Below are 27,830 nucleotides of genomic sequence, written 5' to 3'. Positions count from 1 at the left end.
CGCAATATAATTGTAAGTGAACTCACTGATACAGAGACCAACTCGCATGCAAATCCTATTTAAATAATGCAAGTTAGCAGTCCTGCAGTATTCAAAACATTTCATTTTTACATCGTGGCCTAGGAGTCTGAACTGTGAATCTACCATAGATCCTTTGTGTCTCTCTAGAAATCCACGAGATCTGTAAAATCCTTGCATGTCACTGCTGGTGGCTACCATAGGTAGATCAGAATCATAAGAATAACTTTTTCATCACCAAATAGCCCTTTCTGCATAATGGCACCAGAGAGGAATGACAAATGAAAGAACAGTTGAAGGCTCTGTCTATACAGACCATTTGCTCTGCCTGTAATTTAGAGCGGCCCTTAAAACCTTTTAATCCAAACTGATAACCAAACCAAATCCTGAGCACTCCCCATAGCTAGCGAGCTAGTGACCAACCAACTGACCAACCTGACCTATTAAACCATTCCACATTGAGTTCTAGTTAGCACTTGAGTTCTAGTTAAAGCACTAATAAGCCATCAACAGTAATTGTACAGTGGGGCGGGGAGCAGCAGGGTAAAGCCCTTTCTTTGTTTTCCTCATGCTTCCTCCCATCAGAAAGCACTGCAGAGTGGGGGAAGGAGCTCTCTGCAAATGTGTTCTGAAAGGTGAATCTGAAAACTTGTGTTACAGTACAGCCCTGATTACCAAAATGTGTTGTGGTTTTTGGCTTTTCTTTAAATAACTGTTAAGTCTTGTGTTTGTAATTAAGGATGAGTGGCTTTACAATGTGTTAAAGCAAGCTGACAGGCTCATGTTGTGCTTGTTATGCAAGTTAAACTGTACATAATGATTCAAGTATCACTTAGAATCACAGAATCTTTTGAACTGGAAGAGTCCTTTAAAGGTCATGTAGTCCAACTCCTCTGCAATGAACAAGCACACCCACTGCTCCATCAGGTGCTCAGAGCCCCATCCAGCCTGACCTTGAGTGTCTGCAGGGATGGGGCACCACCACCTCTATGGGCAACCTGTGTTCCTCACCACCCTTGCTGTGATAAACTTCTTCCTTATGTGCAATCCAAATCACCCCTCTTTTACCTTGAAACCATTTTCCTTTGTCCTATCGCAACAGACCCTGCTGAAGAGTCTGTCCACTTTCTCACATCCCCCCTTTCAATACTGACAGGTCGCTCTCAGGTCTCCCTGGAGCCTTCCCTTCTCCAGGCTGCACAGCCCCAGCTCTCTCAGCCTATCCTTGTAGGGAGGTTTTCCATCCCTGGGATCATTTTTGTGGCCCTTCTCTGGGCACACTGCAACAGGTCCACATCTCTCCTGTACTGAGGACTCCACATCTGGTTGCAGTGCTCTAGGTGAGCTCTCACAGCACAGAGCAGAGGGGCAGGATCCCCTCCCTCACTCTGCTGACCATCCTGCTTTGGACGCAGCCTACTTAGTGTCATTGGAGTTACTCACACTTTCAAGGATGCTGTGAGAAGTACTGAAATGAAACCACTGAAATTTAGTGTCTGCCATGAACCATGGTAACACAAACATGTTACCTCTTCCTCTGCCTTATCATATATGGGAGCAAAGCCAGTACTGCATCCAGCTGCCTGCTTTTCTCTTCCTGTAACTGAAAAGTGGCCATTAGAAATGCAGGGCACAAAGATTTTAAAAACAACACAGCTCTGCCCCTGACCTCATTACAGCTACAAGTTGGATTTGATCTAATGAAGAATTAGAATTGTTGGGTAGGCTGAGCTTCATGTTTTACAAAAGAACATCCAGGATTAATTCTGAGAGAGAGCCATCCTAGAGCTGGAAGATAAGGAGATATAAATGCTACTAGAAGAAATCAATGTTATTTCCAAATGAGGGCTCAGTCTTAAAAGTCCATTAAGTTATATGTCCATATGCAAGCACTCAGCCTGTGGCCATTAAAATTGGTTTCACACACAGAGAAGGAAGCTTTAACTAATGCAGATAATTGTATTTCTTGGTTAGTTGAGAGCCAAATGCCCGGTGTACAGCTCAGCTGAGTTCTGGTCACTTGTTAGGCAAAACCAGAATCGTATTCTTCAAGAGGGATCATTATACCAGCCCATGGCAATACAGTATCATAGGATCACTAAGGTTGGAAAAGACCTCCGAGATCATCCAGACCAACCGTCCACCTACCACCAATATTTCCCACCAAATCATGTCCTTCAGCACAATATGACTGGAGTGGATAAATATTCTCAGTTCCAGAGGGATGAAAAGTACTTTTAAAGATTCTGAGCCTCTTCAGAAGATGGGATTTCATCTGTCAAATGTTATTTCCGCTGGTTTTGATCTCTCGTTTGTCTCTATGCTCTGGACTGCTGCAGTCCAAGGAAGCATAACACCAAGGAACAGATCTGATCATTACTGGGGAAAATTTAGATTGGCTGAGAATAAAGCCTTTTTGATCATGCTGACTGTCCTGAAGTTCATCGTTAAACCATATTACTTTGTTATGTCTCAGTGTATGAGGACTTTGAACAATGCAGAAGGCATTTGTTCGATGGATTTCTTTAGAAGAAACTTCCACATTGACCTGCATTAAAACAGTTTCAGAGACAAAGGAGGCTGGATATGAATTCTGATCCTAGGAACCTGTGACAAAGATTGCGAAGTAGAAAATGTCCTTAGTCATTCTCCATTGTTTAATTCCTGACTGCACATTGGCTTCAACGCATCCCAGGAGAGACTGAGCCATTCAGTGCACCGATTGCTCAGATTCAATTTCTGATAACACTGGAAAATGACACGGTTGGTTATTTTCTGTTCAAAATAGTGGATGTTTTTTTAATTGTTATTTTTTAGTGTTATTACTATGATATCTTTCCTCAGAATGGCATAACCAAGTTTTCATCGTACATCCCTGTCACAAAGTGAAGAAGGGGCAAAGGGCTGGGAATGCATGCCAGGGAATTGAATGTCAGCATGAATTTATTAAGAAAAATGCATTACTTACATGCAATTTTAAATGTAATTCCTGTCGAAGAGTTGGTGAATCATGAAAACACGGCAAGACTGGAGGAAGAACCTCAGCAAACAGGCTCCAGGGATGGCTAACTGAGCTGAATTTTTTTCTCATTAATAGTTGTTGTGCACTGACCCCAGATGTGAACCACACTGTGATGTTTCTCAGAGCTAAGCCTGTTACATTTTCAGTTTTTCAAACAGGCATTTCAAATGTTTAGGATTTTTTCAAACGTTACGTTCAACTTGAACAGCCATTTGGTCTTTATGAAGTGACATTGCTGCTCTAGGTCTCAGATTCTCCAGCCATAAAGCAAACCTAAAGACGTTTCTCTTCCTTTATGATGTGCTTTGAGATCCCTGGATGCTGTAGAAGAATGAAATGCCCCTTAAGAAAATGGGCTCACCCTTAGAAAGATCTTGACCAGGAAACAGCTGACACGTGGTTTTTGTGATGTGCTAATTAGCAATGATTTAGCATTCATGCTGAGAAGGCTGGGGCTATTCAACCTGAAGAAGAGAAGGCTCTGCAGATACCTTATAGCAGCCTTGCAGTACTTAAAGGAGCCTACAGGAAAGCAAGCTTTGTCAGGGGGTGTAGTGATAGGACAAGGGGGAAGGGTTTAAAACTAACAGATGGGAGATTTAGATTGGGCATTAGGAAGAAATTTGCTCCTATGAAGTTGGTGAGGCACTGGCATTGGTGCCCAGAGAGCTGTGGGCGCCTGTCCCTGGAGGTAACACAGGCAAGGCTGGATGGGCTGTGGGTAACTTGGTCTGATGGGACTGGGTGGACTTTAGGTCCCATCCAACCCCAGCCATGCTGTGATTTTTGGGGGTGTGATCAAAGTTTGCCACAGTACTCAACCTCGCCAATGGATTTTTGTAGCAGCATTGTCTCTGTTTTATTTTCTTTCTAATTCCAAACAAGTTTTGTTTCTTTTCTTGAGTGCTACAGGGAACTGAGATGAGATTTTCAGGGAATTAGCTTATTTCTTTCTTTAATTAAAATACCCAGAGCTCATAATTCTTTGTATAAAGTTGATTGCTTTACTTCCCCATTGCATTTAACTTTATGTCATGTGGTTTCGTGTGTCACGATTCACTTAATAGTGTGAGTCCCTGTACAACTCTTTGCAATCAGCTTTTGTTTTTGCTATGCTGAGTAGCTTAATATCCTGTCAGCCTGTTCCTCATTCCCTTTTGTAGGTCTACGCTGAATAGCATAAATCCACTGCTGGCCTCTCTCCATTGAGAAAACAGATTATACCTTCCTGCATTTTCATTCTTGTACTTTTTATGTGATGCTACTCCATCCAAACTTAGCCAGATTTCTAAAGGAGCCTTTGGAGAAATACTGAGTTCCTTCCAGAACCTGACTACCAGTAGGATCTCCCATGTCCCCATGCTCACTCTTTCAGAGGACTTCACAAACCAGGTCATTCCTCCCCTTTAACGACTGTAATTACCACCAATTACCAAATCATTGTATATTACCACTGATTTATCTAAGCTAGGATAATCAAGTACATGGCATACACGACCCATCTTCCAATAGATGTAAAGGAATAGCAACAATTTAAACAACTTACTTGAGAGGATATTTCCCACTGGTGCAAGGATATTTCAATACAACAGTTTATAATAGCTGTTTGATTTGACTCAATGTTTTTTCCCATCCTGTGTCTCAGTTTATCACTTTAATTGCAGAAGCCCTGCACCTGTATATGCATCTATATGCACTTCATGTTTTCTTTCTCTGAAAAGCATCTCCTGGTTCTTCACAAATGTCTTTATTACTAATATAATTGCTTCTCTGAATATTTTATTACTTTCCATTGACTTTTCTCACTCCTGCTTGTAATTCAACATCGTGTTCTGAGACTGAGAATTTTTCTTCTCTTTTTATTATTACTGATCTGTCTTTCTTTTTCCCTTCTTCTTATTGACTAGTGTATGGCTTTTCTCAGCCCCTGGATTGTTGATTAGTTTTCCTAATGAGTTTTTTTTTTTTTTAATTTCCTCCTCTCTACAAATTTCTAGTTCTTCCAATGCTAAGATGATTGTGGTTCATGCCTTGCAAACTTGTGACATATCTGAGTTTCTCTTACAAGACATTTGTCATCATTTTCACTGGTTTGCAAGCATGCGCTCATAGCTAACATACCCATAAGGACACCCTTAGGATGGAGATAAAATGCTAATTTGATTTGATTGAATTTATCACTCATTCTGTCATTACTGCTGTTTCTCTCTTCCTGATGTTTAAGCTCTGCAGCTCTAGAGTCAGTAGTGCCCTCAGGAACAAAAATCAATGCGTACAATACTGCATCCACTCTCACACTGTCTCTTCCTATAATTTCTAATTCTGTTTGTGAGACATGTTCTACAGCTGAGAAACTTGACCAGAAGCAGTTGCCCAGAAAAATCTATCTGAAATTCATCCTGTCAGGTGTCTCCTTGTATTCAGCATCCTTTCAAGCTGGGAAGTCAGATTTCATCATCTGTGTTGGATGGTTACCCTTTGAAGAAAGACTCTCTTGAGTCTGTTCAGATAACACCTTGAGCCTCTGCGGCCTGAACTGCCAGGTGAACATTCACAGCAATATGCCAGTGTTTTAGGCTGTCATTCATATCGTTTTGGTCATCTCTAATGTGATAGGGGGTGATTTGGTTGTTGAGGGGCTATCATTAATAGAGGTAGGACAAGAGAGAATGGTTTTAAACTCAAACAGGGGAGGCTTAGGTTAGATACTAGGAGGAAGTTTTTCACTGAGAAAGTGGTGAGGCACTGGCACAGGTTGCCCAAGGAGGCTGTGGATGCCCCATCCCTGCAGGCATTCAAGGCCAGGCTGGATGTGGCTCTGGGCAGCCTGGGCTGCTGGTTGGTGACCCTGCACATAGCAGGGGGTTGGAACTGGGTGAGCATCGTGGTCCTTTTCAACCCAGGCCATTCTGTGATTCTATGATATGGTTCCAGTCAGGTCAGGATGGAATTAACACTTACTATAAAGAAACACTGCATCTATTAATGCATCTGTATTCATTTCATTTTTGCTTTTTCTAAAAAGCTGATGACTTCAGTTTTCCTATTGATTTTTTTTGTTTGTTTGTTTGTGTGCCATTGTTGTTTTTACTACTATATTTATTTCCTGGTGTTACAACATTCAGTGTATTCCTGGCTTGCCAAATGAAACAGCTGGAGAGAAGCTTTGTTGAGTTACGTGACTTAGAGATCTCATGGTGGGTGTCTTGACTTGTAAGAGTCCTACAGTGTTTTTCTTTAACAAAACATTTTGAATATGACATATTTCAGGGCAGGCAGGTGTCCTGGAAGAGTAGGGTGAGGATCACAGATGGGGGCTATAAGATTGGTAAAAAGGCACTGGGCATCTCATGTGTGATGCAGGGCTCTAGCAGTAGCTGGTGTCATTCTGACTGCAGCTGGAGTTGGATTTGATGTTAGGTCAAAGCATGGATGAAGACAGGGCTCTGTGTGCTCATGTGTAACACGAGACATTAGGTAGGGAACTAGCCATTCATCGACCACCTTCTCTTTTCCCCACCAAAACTCCATTCTATCCCATTCTATCTTCAAGATGCATGCAGTCCTGTTGTGCATGCCCAAAGCATTGGTCTTTCACTGCTATAATAGGGAGACTCATCCATTGACTCCCTGTTCCTAACTATCCACTGTATCATGTCTTGCTCCTCTTAGTCACATCTCTGATCAGAATCCATTTTCTATCACTTTGCTGCGTGCCAAAAGAAGACATTATAGTGACCACGACCTCCAGTAGGGGAACTCCAGTAATAAGAAGCCTCTCTGAAAATCATGTCAGGACAGTGTGACAGAACAATTAAAAAGAGGCATGAACTGGCAGAGTTTTCCTTTGAGGTCAGGATGACAGCTAAGATGACTGCTTTGCTGCCAATTTGGGTTACTTAATCCTGGAGGGGATTTTACCACATTGCACAAAAACGCAAAGGCTAAGTAGATTATTATTTACGTTCCCTGGGAGTGAGGAGGAGGAGCAAGCATTCTGGGAAGCGTAGAAATACAAGCTTTCTGCAAAGCATAACATAAGAAGCCCAACAGAAATGAGGAAAATAAACGCTAGCTGCCCATTAAGCTCTCAAAAGGGAAGAAGAGCATAACGACTTTGCATTTAAGTTCTTGATTTTAATGAAAACTGCAAAGAAGCCTTTGTACTCTTTTATGCTGCTTGGAATACTTTGGCTATTTCATCTCTCTGAAGGAGCTGAATTTCCACTCAAATGGAATTTGAGTGGAAGGAAATTCAGTTTTTTTGTACGTTTTTAATAACCAAAATCTCTCGCTGTAAAGTTTATGTTGGTTCAAAAGGCCTTCCAGGTTTAAAAATTCAGATTAAAATCGATCTCTGCCAAAACAGGTGATCCAAGTGCTTTCTGGATCACTGACTTATAAAACTATTCTTGAGCTCGGGATTTTCATCCCAGTTCGGGAAAGGAAACAAGAAACCTCCAAAGTCCTGGCAAGTAATGAAAGCTACTTCTTTCCCAGCTGTAACTGGAGAGGGTCTTATTCCAGCAATAAGGATATTCTTAGCACACCACAAATAACAGTGAGAGAATAAGAAATAAGTTCTTTTATGCTATATTCCGGATCTTGCCTTTGGATTGATTTTATCTGCCAGTGCATATCAAGGGAAAAATCCTTAATTCTGTTTTCCATTATGAAGCAGAAAATGTGTTATATAAGCAGAACTGAATAAGAATATCAAATCAGATTAAAGATGAATAAAAAGGATGCTCTGGCTGTCATCACTGCTTCTCTTAAATATCCATTCATCAGCCTCCATTAACAGAATTGATGTGTGCGCTTTGCTAGAGCTGCCCAGTTCGGAGAGAAATTCATGTGTTAATACAGAAATGCAGTAATAACAAAAAAAAGTCCTTAACAGATAATTGTGTACTTAGTTGGATGCAGTACAGAGGCTTTTCTCTAGGAAAACTCACTTTGCAGTGGTAAGCTCTTTTCTGCTTTGAGATGCTACTGTGTATATACATAAATGTACACGGAATAAACACCAGAGACTTGATGTTCCATGCTTCTAAATCAGACTCATTCAGGTAGTCTCTAGAAAGTGTGGTTCTGCTCCAGCTGAGAAAACAGCTCCATTTTCCTTTCAAAGATTTCCACTCTGAGCTACGTGCAGCACTCTGTTCCCTGTTTGGTTCTCAGATTGTCTTCTCTCCAGAATGAACTCAAACTACGAATTAACTTCATCCCTGTGAGCTGTGGTATGAGATCCACCGCAGACAAATGGATCGTAAAATCCATCTGATTACGTGTTGAAAATCTATCTTCACATTGGACCTCTGAGTGCTACTAATAGGTGCAAATGAGCCACATGTCCTGCTGTAATGGTCTTTTAATAGCAGTTGTTAAAATGGAACACAATCGAGTGTGCTTCTGGTAGGCAAAACCTGAAAAAAAAGTATTTCAGTGTTACCCACTTGCATCTTTTGTCCTGCAGTTTTATGCTTGCTGAACTCTGATGTTGTCCTGTTCCAGCTCTTAAAGACCTCCCAATGAAATCCAAGTGGAGGCAAAAAGGAAGCCTTGGTGTTGGCACCGCTGAACATTTTAGAGGCTTTCATATAGCATAGTGTCACAGACCCTCAGGAGGTACAGCCACGTTCAATCCAGCCAGACTCAGGTGGGATGCCCCTAAATGATGTGAAATATCAATTTGGATGGATGACTTTGTGTGGGTGACTCTTTCAAGCCCAAACACTATTTCTTCCCAAAACCTGTTCAGGCCTCACTGTTCCTCTCTGCCAGTAAATGTTAAAAAGGCCCTAGCAGACCTTCCTCTGACACCTGGGCAACCTTTTACACTGAGCACTGATGTATCTGCATTCCTGTTGCTGTCAACGTGTGTTTGTGCCACCTGTAGCCCACACCTAAGCACCTACGTTGGACAGTGCCATCATTTATGCCTGGTGGCTGAGTTCTGTACCTGACGTGGCCTCCATTGGCAGTCAGCATTAATGCTGCCAGCCAGATAAGCAAGCCAGCTGACGCCAGGCATCAGGGCAAGCACACATGAAAGTCTAGGTGAGAAGTATTAATACATCTTTTCTGAATGTCAGCACTGGTTTCTTTCAACAGCCCTCAAATGGGGAAGCTTAGGGAAAAGAGTGAGGGAATGAAAAATTGATTTATATAGCATGATTATCCCTGGTGAAATTAACCCTCAAAATTTTCTGCTCACAGTTCTCCTTCTGGACTGACGAATCACACAACACAATTTAATTTCAAAGAAGATCAAAAATCCTAATCTTTCTGAGGCAGCCTATGGCAATTTAATTTCTGTTCCCTGATATCACGTCAAACTAGAACTCTTGTAACTTGAAATGCTTTCTCTAGTCCATTTCATCATGTTAATCCCATGTGATTGGTCTTCATATTTGAAACTTACCCTTGCCAAGAGCCTATAATTCCATCCGCCACCTTCCATTATGACTGCAAAAGTGGCAAGTTTTTGATCAATGACTTGATAGAAGTGACCCAAACCTGACTCTGAGCTGATGAAGAACCACAATACTTGGTAGTTTAATTTCAGAGGCAAAGGTTTTCTTTCTGTGGGTGAAGACCCCCATCTCCTGCCCCTCAGTAGAGTCCAAATGTTTCTGTTACTGAAGGATGATGCAGTCACAAATGTGAAGAGTTTAAGATCCACATCAAACCAGTGATTTGAGGCATCTGTCTCTGATGACTGAAGTGAGAAACAGTCGACTTCAATTTCTGAAATGCAACAAAGACAACTCTAGTAAGAACACGTACACAAACTGCACTGTTTTATTTATTTCTTGGACTCCCTATGGCCCTGCTCTGCTAAGAAAAACATTTCTTAAAATGTCACATGGCTCTTAGAGCAATATTGTGGTCTTAGAGCAACGTTTTGGTCTCTCACTTAACAAGCATTTAACGTACAAAATTCCCAACACTGCCAGTCTCCCATTGAGTGCTTACTGCACCATTTGTTATAAATAATACTACTGTAAACCACAGGGAATGCTTTGATGGATACCAAGATATTGTAATCATGGAAATATATCACATTTCATTGGGGAAAATAAAGAGCATATTTTGAGAACACCTTTATATTAGCACCTCTGCTGCAGTGCCCATAAATAGTTGGAAGTCAGTCGAATCGCTCTGTTCACAGACTACAGAATGCCAAGACTCAGGAAATGAGAGAGAAATATGTTGATAAACATCTTTTCTCACAAGCTTAGGTTGTGACCTCAGCAATCCAGAGATAATTGTCCTGCAGCCCTGTCACAGTGCATCGCCAACAAATTTGAGACAAATCAGGATGTTGCAGGCTTTCCTACTTTGTGCTGGAAGCAACACACAACTTGTTTCTAGGTGCCAAATTCTTCTGCATATCACAGTCTACAATTCAGAATCTTCTTTTCAGATTTTTTTTTTTTCTCTTTCCTGTTTACACTGGGAGGAAACTTGTGTAAGAAACTCGCTAGCAGATGCAAAAACAGCAATTAGAGCAAATCTCAATTCTCAGCAGTGATGTTGTAATGGAAATAATCATCACCCGCCTCAGCAGATTAAAAAGGGAAATGATAAATCCATCGTCTCACCTTTAGAGACAGTGCAAAAAAAAAAAACCCACCACATATTTGTAAGTGGGATTCATCTGCTCTGTTTTAAATGTCTCTTGTAGAGTGCAATGAGTAGACTCCATTGAATCTAATGGGAGTCTGGTGTGACTAGCTTATATTTGGATTTCTGCACTGCAGTCTTGTACTTTGGGTGTGGGGTGTCCTACCCAGCCATTACAGCCTGCCATGTCAGCACACCACAGAACTGCCAAATACACCATGCAGGGAGCCTGGGTGAGCTGAGCCAGAGTCAGTGCAAAGAGCCAAACAAAGCCCACCATCACCTCCTCGCGGCCCCACGGAAGGAGTAAAGGGGTGTGGAAATAAAGCTGCTTGCTGGGACCATCCATTTTGTTCATTCCTCTTTTGAAGGGATTAATAACTGTTGGGTATTTGCTGCATTATCTGGTATTTCTGGTAACTGCTGCAGTCGGTGATAAAGCCAGGTGGCTGGGTTTGATCAGATTGGAACTGCAAAGTGTGCCTTTTAAGGTGTATCTTATCCTTTAAGACTCTGTTTGACTCACTGATCTTACTTTTTCCTCTCTCTTCCTTCTTTTCCAGATCAATTTTGTATTTCTGTTTAACATAGTTAGAATTTTAATGACAAAGCTGAGAGCTTCAACCACTTCAGAAACAATACAGTACAGGTAAGTCAGCTGGTGCTTCTTGCTCCTTGTGTGGTAGCAAAGAACTGCCTTGCCCATCCTGTCCTCGTCCCATGTTTGTCTTTGCAGATGCCACTGTGATCTCAGAGGGTGTCCTTCTCACCCCACAAGTATATTTATTATAGAAATACGTCATGACAGTGAGGGTTAGACCATTTATTTAGTTAATGTGGTGGATCAGTGGAAAAGTGTTCAGTCCCTTCTAGATTTCTATCCCAGGCTCCAGCTTTGTAGATGCAGAACAATGCAGTATCAAGACTTCCCAGTAAATTACATGTGTGTGCATATTAAGATCTACATTCATAATAAGATTCTAACAGAGCCTGCGAAGCATTCATATCATATCTGTAATCAATAGCAGTATTACTGCTGATTACTGTGCACATGCAGTAGAGTTTAATTATATTTTTTAGTGCTGAGTGTGGGACAGAAGGCTGTTAGTGCTCTTTCTTTCAGCTGGCACCAGCATTAGTGTAACCACTCAGTGGGCTGCATCAGGGCACCAACCATCAACTACCAGTTTATGGGATTCCTTCTTAGGCAGAGCAGTTCCTGGGGCTGGCTGACCATGCCACCTCCCAAACAGTGTGTCAGAAAGAGAAGGATGGGGATGTGTAGCCCAACACAGCAGAAGGAAGGCAGCCTGGCCCCTCTGGCAGTGCTGTGAACTTAGATCAGACCCCAGCAGTCCCAAAAGAAAATTCTTAGAAATAAGGAGACGCTGAGTGCCTTTCCTCTATTGCCATTTGTAGTGCCTTGCCAAATGGGCCAGTGTTTTGGATCATTTATGGACAGACAGGTTATCACTCTGAGAAATAGCACCGTTTTTGTGGGGTAATATTGTCCATAACATCATTTCTAGACAAAATCTCAGTGCATCAAACTGAGGCTTGAATTCTGATGTCCTCAAATCAGCCTGCTCTGGACTTCAGAGGCAGTTCTGCAGTAATGGAATTTTGTTTTTCTACCTGGTTGCTTTCTTTCACTCCTGTCTGGGGCCTGGGGACAAATGTGAAATTAATGCAGTGCTCTGATTCCTTTGCTCACATTCTTCTTTGTGCATTTCACGAGAAAAAGATGATCAGGGGGCTGGAGCACCTCCCCTACGAGGACAGGCTGAGGGAGTTGGGCTTGTTCAGCATGGAGAAGAGAAGGCTGCGGGGTGACCTCATTGCAGCCTATCAATACCTGAAGGGAACCTACACCCAGGAGGGGAGTAAACTCTTCAAAAGGGCTGATAACAGCAGGACTAGGGGAAATGGTTTTAAGTTGAAGGAGGGAAGATTTAGGTTGGATGTTAGGGGGAAGTTCTTTACTAGGAGAGTGGTTAGGCCCTGGAACGGGAGGTTGTGGATGCCCCGTCCTTGGACGTGTTTAAGGCCAGGTTGGACGGGGTCCTGGGCAACCTGATCTGAATGTGTATGTTTGGTGGCCCTGCTAGGCAGGGGGGTTGGAACTACATGATCCTTGGGGTCCCTTCCAACCCAGGTGATTCTGTGATTCTGTGAAATGAAAGGGGGAAAAAAAAATCCTTTTTTCGTGCTCAAAGCTGATGCCATGAACCTGAAGTTAGCGTTTAAAAAAAAAAGTACACCAAAAAAAAAGCCCTACCCAGCACCAATTCAAATCTCATTATATTGTACTCCCTGCTGCAGTTGGCAGGGATTAGAGATATTAGATTTGGAGGCAATCTAAAGTAACTGCCTTTGTCCTTGAACAGATGATATCCCCACTACAAGCTCTGTTGGTGAATCTTCTATTTCACAGCCGAAATAGGAACCTTTTGGATTCCTGGAACCTGGAGCAAGCCTTGCTTAACATTTGTTAAGCAAGTAATAAGTAGTGTGGCAGTGTGGCAGGTAGTTTGTTAAGACCACTGCTGTCTCATGATATTGGTAGTGTTTTTGTGCTCCCCTGCTTGCCTACCTGTCTTTATCCATCTCTTACAGTCTTACTATCTGTAAGAGATCTGCAGAGACTTAGCAAAATGTGTTGTCTGTGCTTGCAAAGTATTCTACAGAATGAGGTTGTTCTGCTCGTAGCATCCCAAGGCACTGTTATAGCCCCAAAAAGAAAGATTAGCCTCTGATAATTCTATTAATAATAACTTATGCTTCAATGTGCACCATACATTTGTTATTGTAAGATGGCCCTAAACCACTGTGTTGAGGGTACAGATGCTGCAGAGGGAGCATTTACACTCCAGACAGAATCAAAAGGTGGGCATAAGGCAGGTCTTGCTTGGCAGTCCTGGCCAGGTGCAGGATTTATCAGTTATCCTCCTGAGGTATAAGGGCTCACTCACTTGGCTTCAGCCTAATTGTCATGGAGATAGGACAGAAACTGCCTGGAGGAAGTAGAAAGAAGGGTGTAAAAAAGATTTCAGTTTGTTCAGGGGATGAAGAGGATTGAAAGACAAAGGCTTTCCCAGAACACTTCTTCAGGTCATCCAGCACTGGTCAGAAACAATTCACATGCTCACTCCTGGTTTCAAAGTGAAGGCTGATGGTTTTTCCCTTCTCCCTGCTAAACTCAATCCAGTCCTTTGTGCTGAACTTGTGTTGCCCTTTGCCTGAGGGCTCCAGGAGCCTTCACCTTGCATCCCACAATAAGGTCTTGAACCTCAGGCCTGTTCCTGTAGATGGAGGCCAAGAAGTGTCCAAAGCTTGGCTGTCCTCCTGGGCAAATGCTCAAGTTCTTTGGCCATTATGCAAATAGAGACCTCTGCTGCTGCCCTTAGAAAATGCCCTAGCAGCATGCTCTGAGAGCCACAGAATCCTGAAAGTTGGAAAAGACCACTAAGAGCACCAAGTCCAATAGCAGCCCATCCCACCGTGCCCACTGCCCACATCCCTCAGTACCACATCTCCATGGCTCTACGACACCTCCAGGGATGGTGACTCCACCACCTCCCTGGGCAGCCTGTGGCCACTGCATCACAGCTCTTTCTGGTGGAAAATGGAGCTTCCTACTGGGAGTACTTGTGTGCCCCAACTCCGAACACCTGTGTTAAACACTGGGCAGAATTTTACATGTGAATGCCTATCTGAAAATGGTTCTTTTCTCTTGTGACTGTACATATTGGACAGATCTGAGTAGCCGTGTCTTAGGACATCCTTCTGTTTCTTCTCAGCTACCCCATGTTCAACAGGTAGAGGTGCTGATAACTTAAGCAGGCACCTAAGTTCCCCCTCCAGCTAATGTAGGTACTTCCCTCTGAACTGCTCTGTGTCTTGTGCCCTCTCCCCATTTAAGGACTGGATTTTTTTGGTCTGTGTCGTTACAGAGTGGTATAATGTCAGGTAACAAGCATGGTTCTCTCCTGTGTTCACTGGTGGTTATTTTCTCCCAACAGGAAGGCAGTCAAAGCAACTTTAGTTCTTCTGCCTCTGCTAGGCATCACATACATGCTTTTCTTCGTCAACCCTGGTGAAGATGACATTTCCCAAATTGTCTTCATCTACTTCAATTCATTTCTGCAGTCTTTTCAGGTAGGAGGACAATTTTATATTTGGGTATTGGCTACTGCTAAAAGGATCCTTAGTGCTTTTCAACCACGAATCTTACAGCAATTAACTACATGGCAAACGATTACAGTTGAAAAGAACTCAGCTTTGTTATTTATGCTTACTTAATAGATGTATACAGCATACCTCATGGAGTGGAGATCTCCCAGGTGTGTTCCAGAGGGATTCATTCACCTCCCTTATCAGCACTGTGTTCACTCTATAGCTACAGCCCCATCTAAAATCAGCACAGAGATAATGTTTCATCCCATCACGAACTGCCTCAGAGAGGATGATGAGTCATGCTTCCAAACTGCCTCTCTCTCTTCACAGATTGAGCTGAGATTTAAACTAGATGTTTCCAAAACAAAGGAAAACAGCTCCTGCCTGCTGGGGATACTTGATTAAGACATTAACGATGTCTTCCATATTACCCAGCTCCCACTCCAGCTCTCCTGCAGCACCAGACTAACCAGCTCTATGAGTAGCTGTACTCTATTTCCTCCTTCCACTGAATTTTAGAGGATTTCTGCCAGCATGTAAAACACAGTGGAAGGTAATTGTCCCAGCTTTCTGAATCTGGTAAAAAAAATACCATGAAAAAGGCAAGGTGGCTGAGATCATTAAGTTATGTTCAGCCATTTACCTCTGCTTAGGTGTGTTCTATAACCTTGTTTCTGCTTGAAGATTCTCTTCAGCAGGAGTGGAATTATTGCTGTTATTAATATTTTACTTATGATATCTACAGGAGCAAACACTCTGATGCCCAGAATATCAATTCAAATGTACAGTACACAGGCTGTCAAGCCAAATCTAAGGCTCTGGAAACCAGAAGATTTGGATTACTGTATTTACTGACTGCATGTTTAGCTTTGAAGCACAGAGCATCCTACCAAAAATTGAAAGTCAAAAAGGAAAGTGACAGTTTTAATCAACAAACAAAAGGACTTCAGACCTTTACAGTGAATCAACTCACGTTTTTCATTCCCTAAAATTAACTCTATTACTCAAAAACTGCTACACTGCTTGTCTTATTGTTAGCATTACAAAGGCATACATAAGAAAGGATGCATGGTGAATATCTCCTTTATGGTGGCAATAATTGCAGACCATTGCTGAAAACAGAATAAATGGGACTCTGCTCATGGGTTTAAAAATGAAAATGTCATCATGTTGTCACCTAATTCTATATTACAGTCATTACAATCTTTGCAGTCATTAGAGAGGTGCAGTCAATTGATTCCTCAGAGCACTGCAGCTCACTTGAATGTAAGCAATCCAGTGATGCACTTGCCCCCACAAGAGCATCTGAGGCCATTTGACACCCAGTGTGGTATGTAAGACATCTGCACTGAGTTGGCAGGCATGACCCAGGACCTGTGAAGGGCTCTGCCACTCTGCCATTTTGGGGGAGACAGCTGGAAGCTGGAGAGAGGCTTTAACACAACTGGATGGATAATTTGCTCTACCAGTGTCTGGGTTGTAGCTCTCGTGTTTTAAGAGCTTGCTGCAAGACACCTGGAATCTCATGAAATTGTAGGGCAAAGATTTTGTCTGGCTGTAAGAGGATCATTAAGACATCAGCAAGGTTGTGTTTATGCTCAGGATGATGCCAGGATAAAACACAGCCCCCAGTTCTGCGTGTTCAAATACCGAATAATTGACTGTTTTCTGTTCTTTCCAGGGTTTCTTTGTGTCAGTATTTTACTGCTTCTTGAACGGTGAGGTAAGTAGTGTCCTCTGCTGTCAGTGCCATTAGTTCTCAGGAGGTGGAACCTACTTCAGTGCTTGCTTGTGCAACACGGGATGTTTTCACATGGGGCTGCAGCCCCATCAGTCTGTTCTTGGAGAAGTTTCTGTTAACGTGCATCTGAATTTCCCAGCTCTCTTAGTCAGTGTCCTTTGTTCAGAAAGCTTTAACCCATTCTGCTCCAACTGGGAGGCAAGGGCAGAGGAGAAGAAATATTCCCAGATTATATATTTTTTTCCTCATTTTAAGACTTCTTTCCATTTTCTCAGTAATTCCAAATACGATTTCTGGGCATAAATAAGCCTTACTTCTCATCTGGGCTCTTGTTAAGGACTATGCTAAGGGTGACCCATTTTTTATAAAGGGATGCCATCCTGAGGTGAGTGAGCTTTTCTGTGAGGTTCTCTCTGAATGAACAATCCCTGTTGTAGAAGGGTTGGGAACAAGGTCACTGTGCTACTTTGGATTAGTTTTGGGGACTAATATTCATGTAAGGAATGTTTCACTAATACCTATTAATGTTCGACTTACACCCTAAAGTCTCAGAAAATTACATTTTTTTCTGTGGTTGCAATGCCTGCATCTGATTTATCTGCATTAACACATCTTCTTTGTCCAGTTAAAGTTCTCTGGAAGATCTGGAAGATCACTGTCTAAGATCATGAGCCCACTTCCCATCTCTTCCAACGTTAGGAAGTTCAGACATAATCAGACAAGGCAGTATGAATTATTTATGTTTCTCCTCTATGCCTTGATAGCAACCTAGCAGATCTGGAAGGATTTCTGTACCAGTGATTTTCCCAGTTATATCACACTACCATTGCAATTTACATTTTTCACTTCTTTGGTAGTCACTTCAAGGTTAAGATACCCAATGAGAGTGATGTGAGTCTTGATTCATTTTCCCAGAAATGGGTATCTAGTGTCACTTGAGAGGCTGTCAAGTATTTGAGTCATTCCTGTGGCCCTACCAGATGGGATTTAGGACCTGTAAGAAATCCACATCTTCTGGGTGGGCAGTGGGAAACCAAAGGGGATACAATGGGGTTTCTGTGCAACTACTTCAAACTGGTCAGTATAATCTCTTTCTCATCAGCATAGTCTACAATAGATTTGCTCACTTAAGCAATTCTAGACTTCACTGACAGTATGGACTAGCTCTCTACTCACTCTAATGCTTGCCTAGATATTTAGCTCCCGTGCAGACACCTACAAACAGCTGAAGTTGTGAGCTAAACCTTCCCTGTATCCATGTTTACATCTCTTGTGCAAATTCAGGTTGACTGGCTAAACCATTATATCTGCTTTTTTGAGATAGAACTTAAGGCTAAGTTCCTAAATATTGCAGCATTTTCTCTTTCAAAAGAGTAAAAGAAATGTGGACTCATCTTATGGTACTATGGGTATGATTTTAAATTCATAAGGATTTGAAAGGGTGGAGTTACACGCTCAGTTCTAGCTTCAGATCTGCGAAGCTTAGGAACAAGTAGAAAATTCAGTTACATTTCAGAGACTTTTGAGTTTTCAGTGCCTCTGCCCAGAAAAAGATCGTATCTTATAGTGCTTTGTTATAAAACCTCTCCCTGGTGATAGTGCCTATCCTCCCCAGATCTCCACGCACTCATAAAGCATTCCAAGAACAGATGATGTTTCTCTCATCGCATTCTGAAGGCCACATCACATCCCGTTGCAAAACTTTGCCATTATGCTGTGTCTTACCTCCTTGCGAAGGGAAAGGCCTTCGAATTGCCAGCCAAAGGCACAGATGAGGGCCTTGGTGGTTAGCATAGTAAAAGAGCTTCTCCTTCTTGTTAACTTCCATATCTCAGCAGTGAATGCCATATTGACTTATTGCTCAGTCAGATATGCAGTGTCTGTATTGCTTAGTCCATGCTAGTGGCATCGCATTGGAAAAGAAGCACCAAAATACCATTTGCATTCTCCTGACTTCAGTTGCCCTCTGACAGTCATCCCCAGTAGGAGCGGTGATGAAGGGAATGCCACTCCATCTCCCAGCACCATAAGTAAAATCCACAGCAGATTTGGCTCATTGAATAGTTAACTGCATAACATGATGAGTGCCATGCTACGAAGACTTTTGTTGGAGAAGTGAATCTGCATAAATATCCGTATGGAATTATGATTGCAGAACTTTCATAAATTTCCTCCTTGTAGAACTGCACGAAATCTTTATAAATATCACCGAAGCCCTGACGAATTATCATCTCTTCAATCAACCTAGTATTCCTGTCTGTGTGATAGATGGGCTGATGATTTGCTATCTCAGAAGTTTATAAATACTTCAAGTTCTCCAGTTATGGCAGACTTGGGTGCTTTGAATGCACGTAATAGTCTTCAACAGGTTATTCAGTCCATGCAATGCCTGTCCTACTCTTAATTATGACACAAGCAAAAGGATAGAAAATACATTAATTTAAAGCTTTAATAATGCTGTGATCTCAGCTGCATCTCTGCCATTTCATATTTGACACTGATGCTAGTAACTGTCTATAGTAGAGCTAGCAACCATCAGCAGTAGCACTCACAATATGGATCACAGATGACACCAAAGTTTCTGTCTTTTTTTTGGTGTCAGTGTTGTACCTGTTACATTTGGCAAAAGAAAAAGCAGGAAGGAGTTTTTGCTGTGTAACATCTTGTAGCCTCCCCAGATTTAAACCGACTTGTCCTTATGATATAGAGCAGAAATTTGTTTCTCCTTGTGTGCTCATTTGCCCCAGATCAGAGACATGACACAAGATGTATTAGTTGAATAATTCTAATTTCCAGTTGGAGAAGGCATCTCCAGCAGTCCAACTGAAGATGGTACATATTTAATACAAGACTTCACCATAAAAGGTCCTGGCCTTGATTTTGCAGTGCTTTGGTCTGACAGTTCTGCAGTGGAATCACTGAAGAGAAAAACAAACTGTGAAACTGATGATCTCAGTGCTGAATTCAGCTTTACATAAGGCGGTGTTGTTGGCATGAAGCTGTACTGAATGGAATACACCTTTGCAGAACACTGGACGATTCTTACTGCACTTCACTGAAAAATATTTAGGATTTTTGAGTTGAAATTTATTCTATCTAGATCCTTTTGCTTGTAACAATATAATAGTGTATAAGCAGTGTTGTGCTTTCATGTTATTTCATCTTCATGTAAGTACAGATGAGCGTACAGATTTATAAAACTCACTACATCGTGTCTTTAGCCTCTGCAGTGAATTCATCCAGTAACTGATAGTGTGTGTTTAACTGAAGTTTTTTAGAGGGATGTGTAGCTTGGGAAGAATCTCACAGGGCACCTCTTATTTTTCTGACAGTAATCTTCAGGAGTGAATGTTGAAAGAAAACATCACTACCTATCGAGGTCACAGCCAGATCTGAAATTGGAAGAAGGCTTGGTGAAGGTTCTAGACATATGTGGAGGATCCTTAGAGTTGCTTGCTTTTCACTACATGAAATCCAGGAAAAATATTTGTTATAACTTCATTCCCAGAAGAAGCTCACTTAGGAGGCCTAACAACTAATCAATGAGGACAGTTTAATTGGGCTTCATAGCCCATGGGCTTTGCATAGGGGAGCACTGGGGAAGCCATAGCGATGCTCTGTAGCAATTTAATCACTGTTCATCTCTAGGCTTACTGCTCATCTGGGGGTTCTTTGTACTTTTGTCTCCAGGCTTTTTAGTAGCTTCTGCTCACAGGCAGCATTTCTATTAGCTTATTAATTGATTCCTGATAAAATATCTTTAAAGAAAATGGGTCTTCCCTCTAGCTTTCTTTCCACTGTGGTATCCAGACCTCCTTTCCAGCAATGATCTTTTCCTGAGAGAGAAAAGAGAGGTAAAAGAGTTCAATTATTATATTTCGTATTCCGAATATATCTGCCTGTAGGAATCTGTTAGCCTTGGTCTTGCAGCTGCTGTTGGTTGCAGTCTGAAAAGCAGGAGATCAGATCTCAGATGCTTCACCTTCCTCCCAAAATGAAATGAAGTATTTCTGGTCAGCCTCTGGTAACCCTTCAGAAGAATGAGAACTTCACGATAGGCCCTACTCCAGTCCTCTTACCTCATCAAAAGCGTGGTGGAAACAAGATCATTAATGGGGAAGGATCCTTGCCTCCAGAGAATATCTAATAGTTGCTGAATGCTCCATGTAATTTTCAATGACCATCGGAGTTGACTCTTGAGAAAGTTCTGTGATCCTTGGAAAACCTCACAACCATAATAGGAGATAATAACACTGTACCATAGCAAGATGCTTAGGAATGGATGTGGTGACATGTGAAAATGACCCTCGTTTATGAAGTGATAGTGCTTGATGAATGGATAGACACAGAAGTCCCCACTATCAAACTGAATGACAGAAATGAGGCAAATCCTGATCAAACATTGTGGGAAAAGATCTTACTGAGGATGGGTAAGCACTTGAAGAGAGGTCAAGAGGTATGTTGTGACGTTTACCTTTGGATATATTCAAAATGATTGGATAAGGCCTTGAGAAAATTTTTAATCTGGACATAAATTCTGTGCTGGTCTTGCTTTGATCATAGTGTTAAACCTGAAGCCTTCTGAGGTCCCTTCTAAACTTAATTGTTCTACAATTCATTAATCCTATATCTGTAATAAGGTGGTTGTCCTTTATCTCCAGCCATTCCTGGTAGGATGCAGAACTAGCAAGGGCTGTGTCAGAAATCATCCTGCAAAGAGTGAATTCTCAGCTCAAGCAAATTCTAGTATTATCAGGTCAAAACCAAGGATCTACTATAAATTAACATTTAAGAAAGAAAGCAATTATTCCTAAAGAGGAGTAGAAGTTACTTCATTATATGGCACCGTAAATTATTCTCACAACTAGATGCAAGTCGAGGATAAATATGTTTATTTATTTCTTTTATATATTGGCCCTTTACCCAGGCACCATCTGTCTCTCAAAATCTATTAAGCTCAAAGTGGCTTACTTTGATCTGATCATCTTGGGAGGCTATTCATTATAATAGCCAGCTATGAATCATGACCTAAATGGTTAGCCCATCAATCTAAGCAGCCTTCACATTAATCATTCCCAACCCAAAGACATGCATTAAACATTCCTTTAAAGCACTGAATAAATATGAATATAGGGCTGGACTTTGAGGGCTAAAATTTAATTCCATCTTCCACAATTATTGCTTTTTCAGCAAAGGGGCCCAGCAATTAGTACTACTAATATATATGAGCACTACTGCTAAATGTCCCCGAGGATGACTGGTCAATATAAAGTCAAGTGAAAGAATAAAGCCTTCCCTTTGGGACCATAAGGCCACAGTTTACTACAGTCTCCTCCTTGTATCCATCTCCTCACCCAATTGTGTTCTGGAAGAAATTCACCTTGACAGAAAACCACCTGTGACTCCATTAGGTCTCCTCAGACTGATGTCCTACAAAGCAGAGAAGAATGAGCCAAAGCATAGAAGAATAGGAACTCATCTAAAGATCCTTCCAAACCTTATTTTCCTTTATCTGCTGTCAGAGAGCACTCCATGACAAAAGCACATAGCTGTGCCTTGGGTTGATAGCGTTCATGGCCTTCCCCTCAGGTGTCTGGTTCTGCTTTTTAGCAGGCTCAGAAAAAGGGAGCAGCATTTACCTCCTGCACGAAACGTGCAACAAATCTTTTCAGCTAGTCAGAACTTTGATGTCTTCTTGAGCTGTTGTATACATTAAAAGGGAATCACACTGTTGTGATCTCTGGAAATTAACTTCAGTGTCTTAGTCTGGCAGGTGCTGTAGAAGTATGACCCTGTTACTAGAATGTACAGGAATGCTGCTAAAGATTCTTGGAAAAAAGAAAAATACAGCTGGAAACCACTTAAAATGGGTAATTTTGAGGGAGAAAGAGAAACTTTGGTACATAAAATAGCAGTGTGATGTTGGCTATTTGAGGGACCTATCTGCACCTTTTTATGCAAAACTACAGGCTTTATTACCACGTTTCCTTTGAGTTTTGCAGACCGTTTTGACTACATCCCCTCCATACCCCAAGGGGATTATATGCTGTCACGGCTTCTTCATTGAGAAATTTTTTTGACAATTTTTTCAGACCAGATGTGAATTTTAGTGGTTTTCATATGTGATCTCAAGGTTTGAAAGCTCCTCAGTTTTGCAATCCAGCCATCACCACCCTCTGACATCTGTATCCCCATCACCCAAATTCCTTCTCTTCACTGTCCAAAAACAAGCCCAAGGAGAACAGTGCCCACACTCCGTAGGCAGAAGAATGATGGTAAATCTGATTTGAACACACATTTGGGAACTGTTATTGTTCATAATAGGCAAAATGCAGAGTTTAAAGTAGTAGGGAGCAGCTATTTGGAAAAAAATGACAGAGTCAGACAGAGCTGAGCTGTTTGCTAAACAGCACGGAGAAACTTTGCCACGTCAAGCAACTAAAGGTGCACAGGGATGAAGCTTATAATTTTATTTACGAGGCTGCTTGATAGGCTTTAAGCACTGATGATAACCTACGTACTTCTTTTGACTGCTGCTAGCTAATGCTGTTAATTTTGGGTCATAGAGGAGCTAGTGCTGACTCTGGGATTTGGTACTGACTTTACAAATGCTTAATGAATTGGAGTAGTTCCTCTCACAGTTAACTGCTGGCTTTGAAGATGCTACTTTGCTTTATGTTTTTATGCTCTACTTCTCTCCCTGTATAATAGATTTTTTTTCCTTTTTAAAAATAAATGTTATTAGAGCAGTCACAGCCCTTTCTCTTCTTTTCTGACTTGAAGTTAAGCAATCTTTTTGTGTCTGAGTTCAGTTAAGAGATAAATTCAAGCTTAACCATTTCTGCTTCTGCTTTGTTCACATCCTAATTGCAGTGACTTATTCTCCCATTAAAAAATAACTTTCACTCAGCCTTGTAAGTGCAGAGTGTATTTTCATATGCCCAGACCATTAGGAATGGCTCCAACTGCACAAGACAGCACTTTTGTTACTACTCTTTATCCTATCTCAAAGCTCATAAGCAAACCGTGTCATAAACGGCATTCAGACAACTGCTTGTTTAGACTCACATCTTTATCTCCAGGTGTCTCTTTATGACTTGATTGGTTTGAAGCTCAAATGATAAATCTAATCTGGCTTCACTGGCTGAGTAAGTACCTGTTCACACAAGTTGCTCAGAAACACAAAAGCGCATGAAGTCGCTCCTCCTTTCCTTGGCCCCATGAAATGCTCCCAGAGGACCACCTGGAAGGAGTTAAGTGGGTCCCAGGCTCTCTGTAAAGGGGTGAATTTCACACTTACAGAATGGGAAAAAAACCTTTTCTAACAAAACCTCAGTGTTATATGAGGAGAAATGAGCATTCAGTAGCCACCATCGCTCTGCAGACGTTCTTCATAGGACACTTTCAAGACATTAGTTACCCTGTGACACTTTATATATTACTAATAGCATTTGCCTTAGGTGCCCAACATCTAGCTGAGATAGTTTTGCACTCAGTGGAACAAGTTGAACTAATTTAATTCCCCCTATCTAAATCACCTCCTTTGGGGGAACATCTTTCTTTCTGCATTGATTGCATTGAAGGCATAAATAATTGGCCAAGACCAGGACTATGTATGAAGCTTTCAGATGATACGCATCCCCCTGGCATGTTCATGATGTATTAGGGCCCCTATGGTATGTACTACATACCCTTAAATCCAGAAGCAGAAAGAAGTACCCCATTGCCACTCCAGGTAGAACAGAGTAAGCAGCACAGCTCACACAGAACCAAGAAAATAACCAAAGAAAGAGATCCTCAGGTCCTTTTTGCCCAATCTGCACCTTCTAGAAGGACTCTGGTAGAAAATTCACATTTCCAGCTTCAGGATTCCCTTGACAAGACATCTAAGGGTGCAATTGCAAAACTGTTTTCCAGACTGATACTTGCCATCCAAAAAATGGGGTGTATTTCATCCTCATGGGTCACTTCCAACTGGAGATATTCTATGATTCTGTGATACACAAGCAAAGCTGGGGATGAGGGGTCGGTGTTCCTAAGTGCTACAAGCACTTAGGTACAATTCTCTGAAAGCCTACCAGGAAATGATAGGATTGAAATCAGCTGAGAAATGGAGTGCAGTTCCTCCCTTCCTGTGCCATGCTTATAGACTGTATGTTTTAACCATCGGGTCATCCATCATTCCTGTTCATCTGAGACACTTCATACTCACAGTGTCAGGTTTGGGTGAGGAATTCCCTTCTACTGGAGCTCATCCACTCATTTGAGCATCCATTACAGACAGCCCGTTGGAGCTGGTCTGAGATGGGTCTGGTGAGTGTGAGTTCCTCATGTTTCAAATAGGCTTCACACAGCACCGGAAGACAGGATACAAGCTTCAAAAGAAACAGGAATCACAGAATCATAGAATCACCAGGGTTGGAGAAGATCTGCTTTAGGAGAAGATGAGTCAGGACTTTTGACATATTGAGTGGTTCTCTCTTGGTCAGGAAGAGAATTGGGGGTTGATAGCTGAGGTATAATACCTACTGTAATTTTGAAGACTTACCTGGCTGCTTAGGTTAGGGAACTGAATTGAGACTCAACAGTAAGTTCAATAGGAGATCCTATAGTAATAGAGATCAAGAGGAATATCCAGAAATTGGTCTAATTACTTTATTTCAGGCTCTAACTTTGAGTCTTGACTGTCAGTGTTTTGGCAGAAAAAAAGTTACATTTGGCGTTAGGAGCATTTCCAGCCTTTTCACCCATTGTGTTTTAGGATTCCTGCTATCTGTCTCTTGCTTATATACATGCGTATTCCAGCTAGAGGCCCTGGGCTCCCTCTATGGTCTATGCAAAAAAATACACACTTAGGATTCATCTAGCCTGTTGTAAGTATCTGCTGGAGGATGATGCTTCCATTGACTGTACTGGGAGCCCACAGGCTCAGGTATGTCTGCACCGTAGATGCCAGTGTTCACTTAGATGGTCTGGGATTCTCCATCATATACAAGGAAAGCAGAGACAACTGCCTGTGACAGGTCTCTGTAAGACAACCATCAGGACCATCCATTCTGAGGGCTTGATTTAACTGTCTTAAGCTTAGATACGTATTGCCATTTGAAATGCTCTGGCACATTTGAGACATCAGATATGAGAGGTGAGGTCTGAGAAACCCACTTTCCTCTGAGCGCAGTGCTCAGGAGAGTACTGACTGAACTGGATGCACACATGTAGTAATCTGAATCAAGCCCTGTGTTCCAGTGGCTCAACAGCTGTCATCATGTTTCTCGGTGCTGTATGGTGTCCCTTCACTGAGGACACCCGTTTGTTCCGTGCGTTCACGTGCTTTCCTTTTTCTTTTTTCACCAGGTCCGTTCTGCTGCCAGGAAAAGATGGCACCGCTGGCAGGACCATCACTCGCTCCGAGTGCGTGTGGCACGTGCCATGTCCATCCCCACGTCCCCAACACGGATCAGCTTCCATAGCATCAAACAGACCGCAGCTGTGTGATACACCCTGCACATGTCTGCACCACCTGGTGGCCTTCAGGGTTCTTTCTTCAGTCTCCCCAAACCCCTTTCTTCAGACTCTCTTCCTTTACTCTGCACTGCGCTTTTTCGGCAACGAGGTGCCCGTCATATTTTTGTGGACTCTCATTTCCCGCGTTCATGATGCTGCTTTAAGACAACCAGGCAAAAGCCTCCTGGAGGAAGGGGCGGCAAAGCAGATTCAAAGAAGAGATTTAACACTGACTGCACCTTGAGGAAGTCCACGGCACAGTCTAAAACAGCACAGTGGCAGGAACAATAAATTCATTCTCTGTTTTTTTTTTTCTTTGTTTTTCCCTCCCATAGTGTGGTGAACAAAACTATTTTTGACACTCTGCCCATCTCTACCCTGTACATTGGATCCCAGTGATTTCAACAGATTTCGTGTGTAGATAGCCCATCTCATTGTTGGTTCTTTGTAGAAGTTTCTTCTTTGCGAGAAAAAGAGTATCTGAGAAATGCTGTGAAGAATCCGAATTTATCTACCTTCCCTGTTTCTCCCTTTGATAGACTGGGAGTTGTCCAGGGCATTGCTGGACTGTTACACATGGGGTGTTTTGCCTTGCAAGAACCATGCCCTGTTCATGCATAAGATGTTGAAAAGGACGGCAGTATCTCTTGATAGCTCTATAAAGTATCTTTAACCCTCTCACCCCTGTGTTTTCCACACAATGTAAGTAGCCTTTGGGAAGTGTTCGGTTTTAGCTAAGAGGATTGGGCTGGGGAAGGGCAGCAGGACATGATTTCTGGGTTTAAAAAATAGAAAAGGGAAGCACTGTAAAAAACAATCAACCATGAGAAGAGGATGTTTGCATTCTGAAGATAGTGCTCTATGCTGCACAAAGATTATCTACTCAGCATTTTGAACTAGAGCAGTTGTATCTACTAGGCTTTTTATGTGATGTTCAGAAATACTGTATATTTTCAATAATAAACACTACTCTGGGTTGGTTTCAATAAAACCAGGCATCATTTTCTTTAATCTGGGAAAAAAAAAATGAGCCCTGACTAACTGTAGACTTGAGATTGTTCTTGTATCCAAGATAAAGAAATCCAGTTTCAGGATAATATCTGGGGAGTCCAGGGACAGAACTGCAACTGAAGAATTGCCAGATCTGAACCAAGATGTTCTTAGTCATGCTTCTTTCTAGTTGCATGGTGTGGCTAAAGAAATAAGTCTTACACTCTGTGAGCTGAACAGCCCAAACTTTAGCAGGAGTGCAGTAATCAATACAGCTAACTCCAAATCCATATTGTCCAGACCAAACCCAGACGTCTGGCACCTGAAGAAGTGAAATAATGTCTCTATCAATAGCCCCTCAGCTTTCACAACCTTACAGTAAAACCACTGCAGTGCATCAGTGCTAAATTACTTAGGGTACCAATCTCATACCAATCTTCTCAGGGCTGTTTCCAGGATGCCTTATTTTCACTCACAGTAAATACTCACCAAGCATTTAACATCAGCACGTAGATGGAGACACCTTCAAGCAGTGGGATGGCTGCCCAGTGAGGGTGCTTCATCTCCATCTCTAAACATCATTCCCTGAATTATTCTCAAGCTGTACTACTGTTAACAAGGGAGTGAACATGAGCATGCTGTAGCTGCTGTATTTCTTTCAGGTACACATCAGGGGAGCTTGGAAATTTGCTCATGCTCTGTCTTCAAAAGAAGCTTCTTCCATTGCTTTCTCTTGGGAAGGGTGCAAAG

At 42.0% G+C, this 27,830-nt stretch overlaps 1 protein-coding gene across 6 annotated transcripts in view; it reads left to right on the top strand.

Moving 5' to 3' along the window:
- Positions 1-27,081, top strand: part of CRHR2 (corticotropin releasing hormone receptor 2) — a 128,572-nt gene extending 101,491 nt beyond the window's left edge. For all 6 annotated transcript variants that reach the window (XM_042888587.1, XM_042888591.1, XM_042888589.1 and 3 more), the window contains 4 exons: positions 11,233-11,318; positions 14,692-14,827; positions 16,527-16,568; positions 25,941-27,081. In XM_042888587.1, the coding sequence (XP_042744521.1) occupies positions 11,233-11,318; positions 14,692-14,827; positions 16,527-16,568; positions 25,941-26,081 (405 nt within the window). In that variant the 3' untranslated portion in view covers positions 26,082-27,081. The remainder of the gene's footprint in view (positions 1-11,232; positions 11,319-14,691; positions 14,828-16,526; positions 16,569-25,940) is intronic.
- The last annotated feature ends 749 nt before the right edge of the window (positions 27,082-27,830 follow it).

This window comes from Lagopus leucura, unplaced genomic scaffold, assembly GCF_019238085.1.
Source record: "Lagopus leucura isolate 7727_CA_CO unplaced genomic scaffold, USGS_WTPT01 Super-Scaffold_100157, whole genome shotgun sequence".
Classification (NCBI taxonomy): Eukaryota; Metazoa; Chordata; class Aves; order Galliformes; family Phasianidae; genus Lagopus; species Lagopus leucura.
This window is presented reverse-complemented; position numbering and strand designations above follow the sequence as displayed.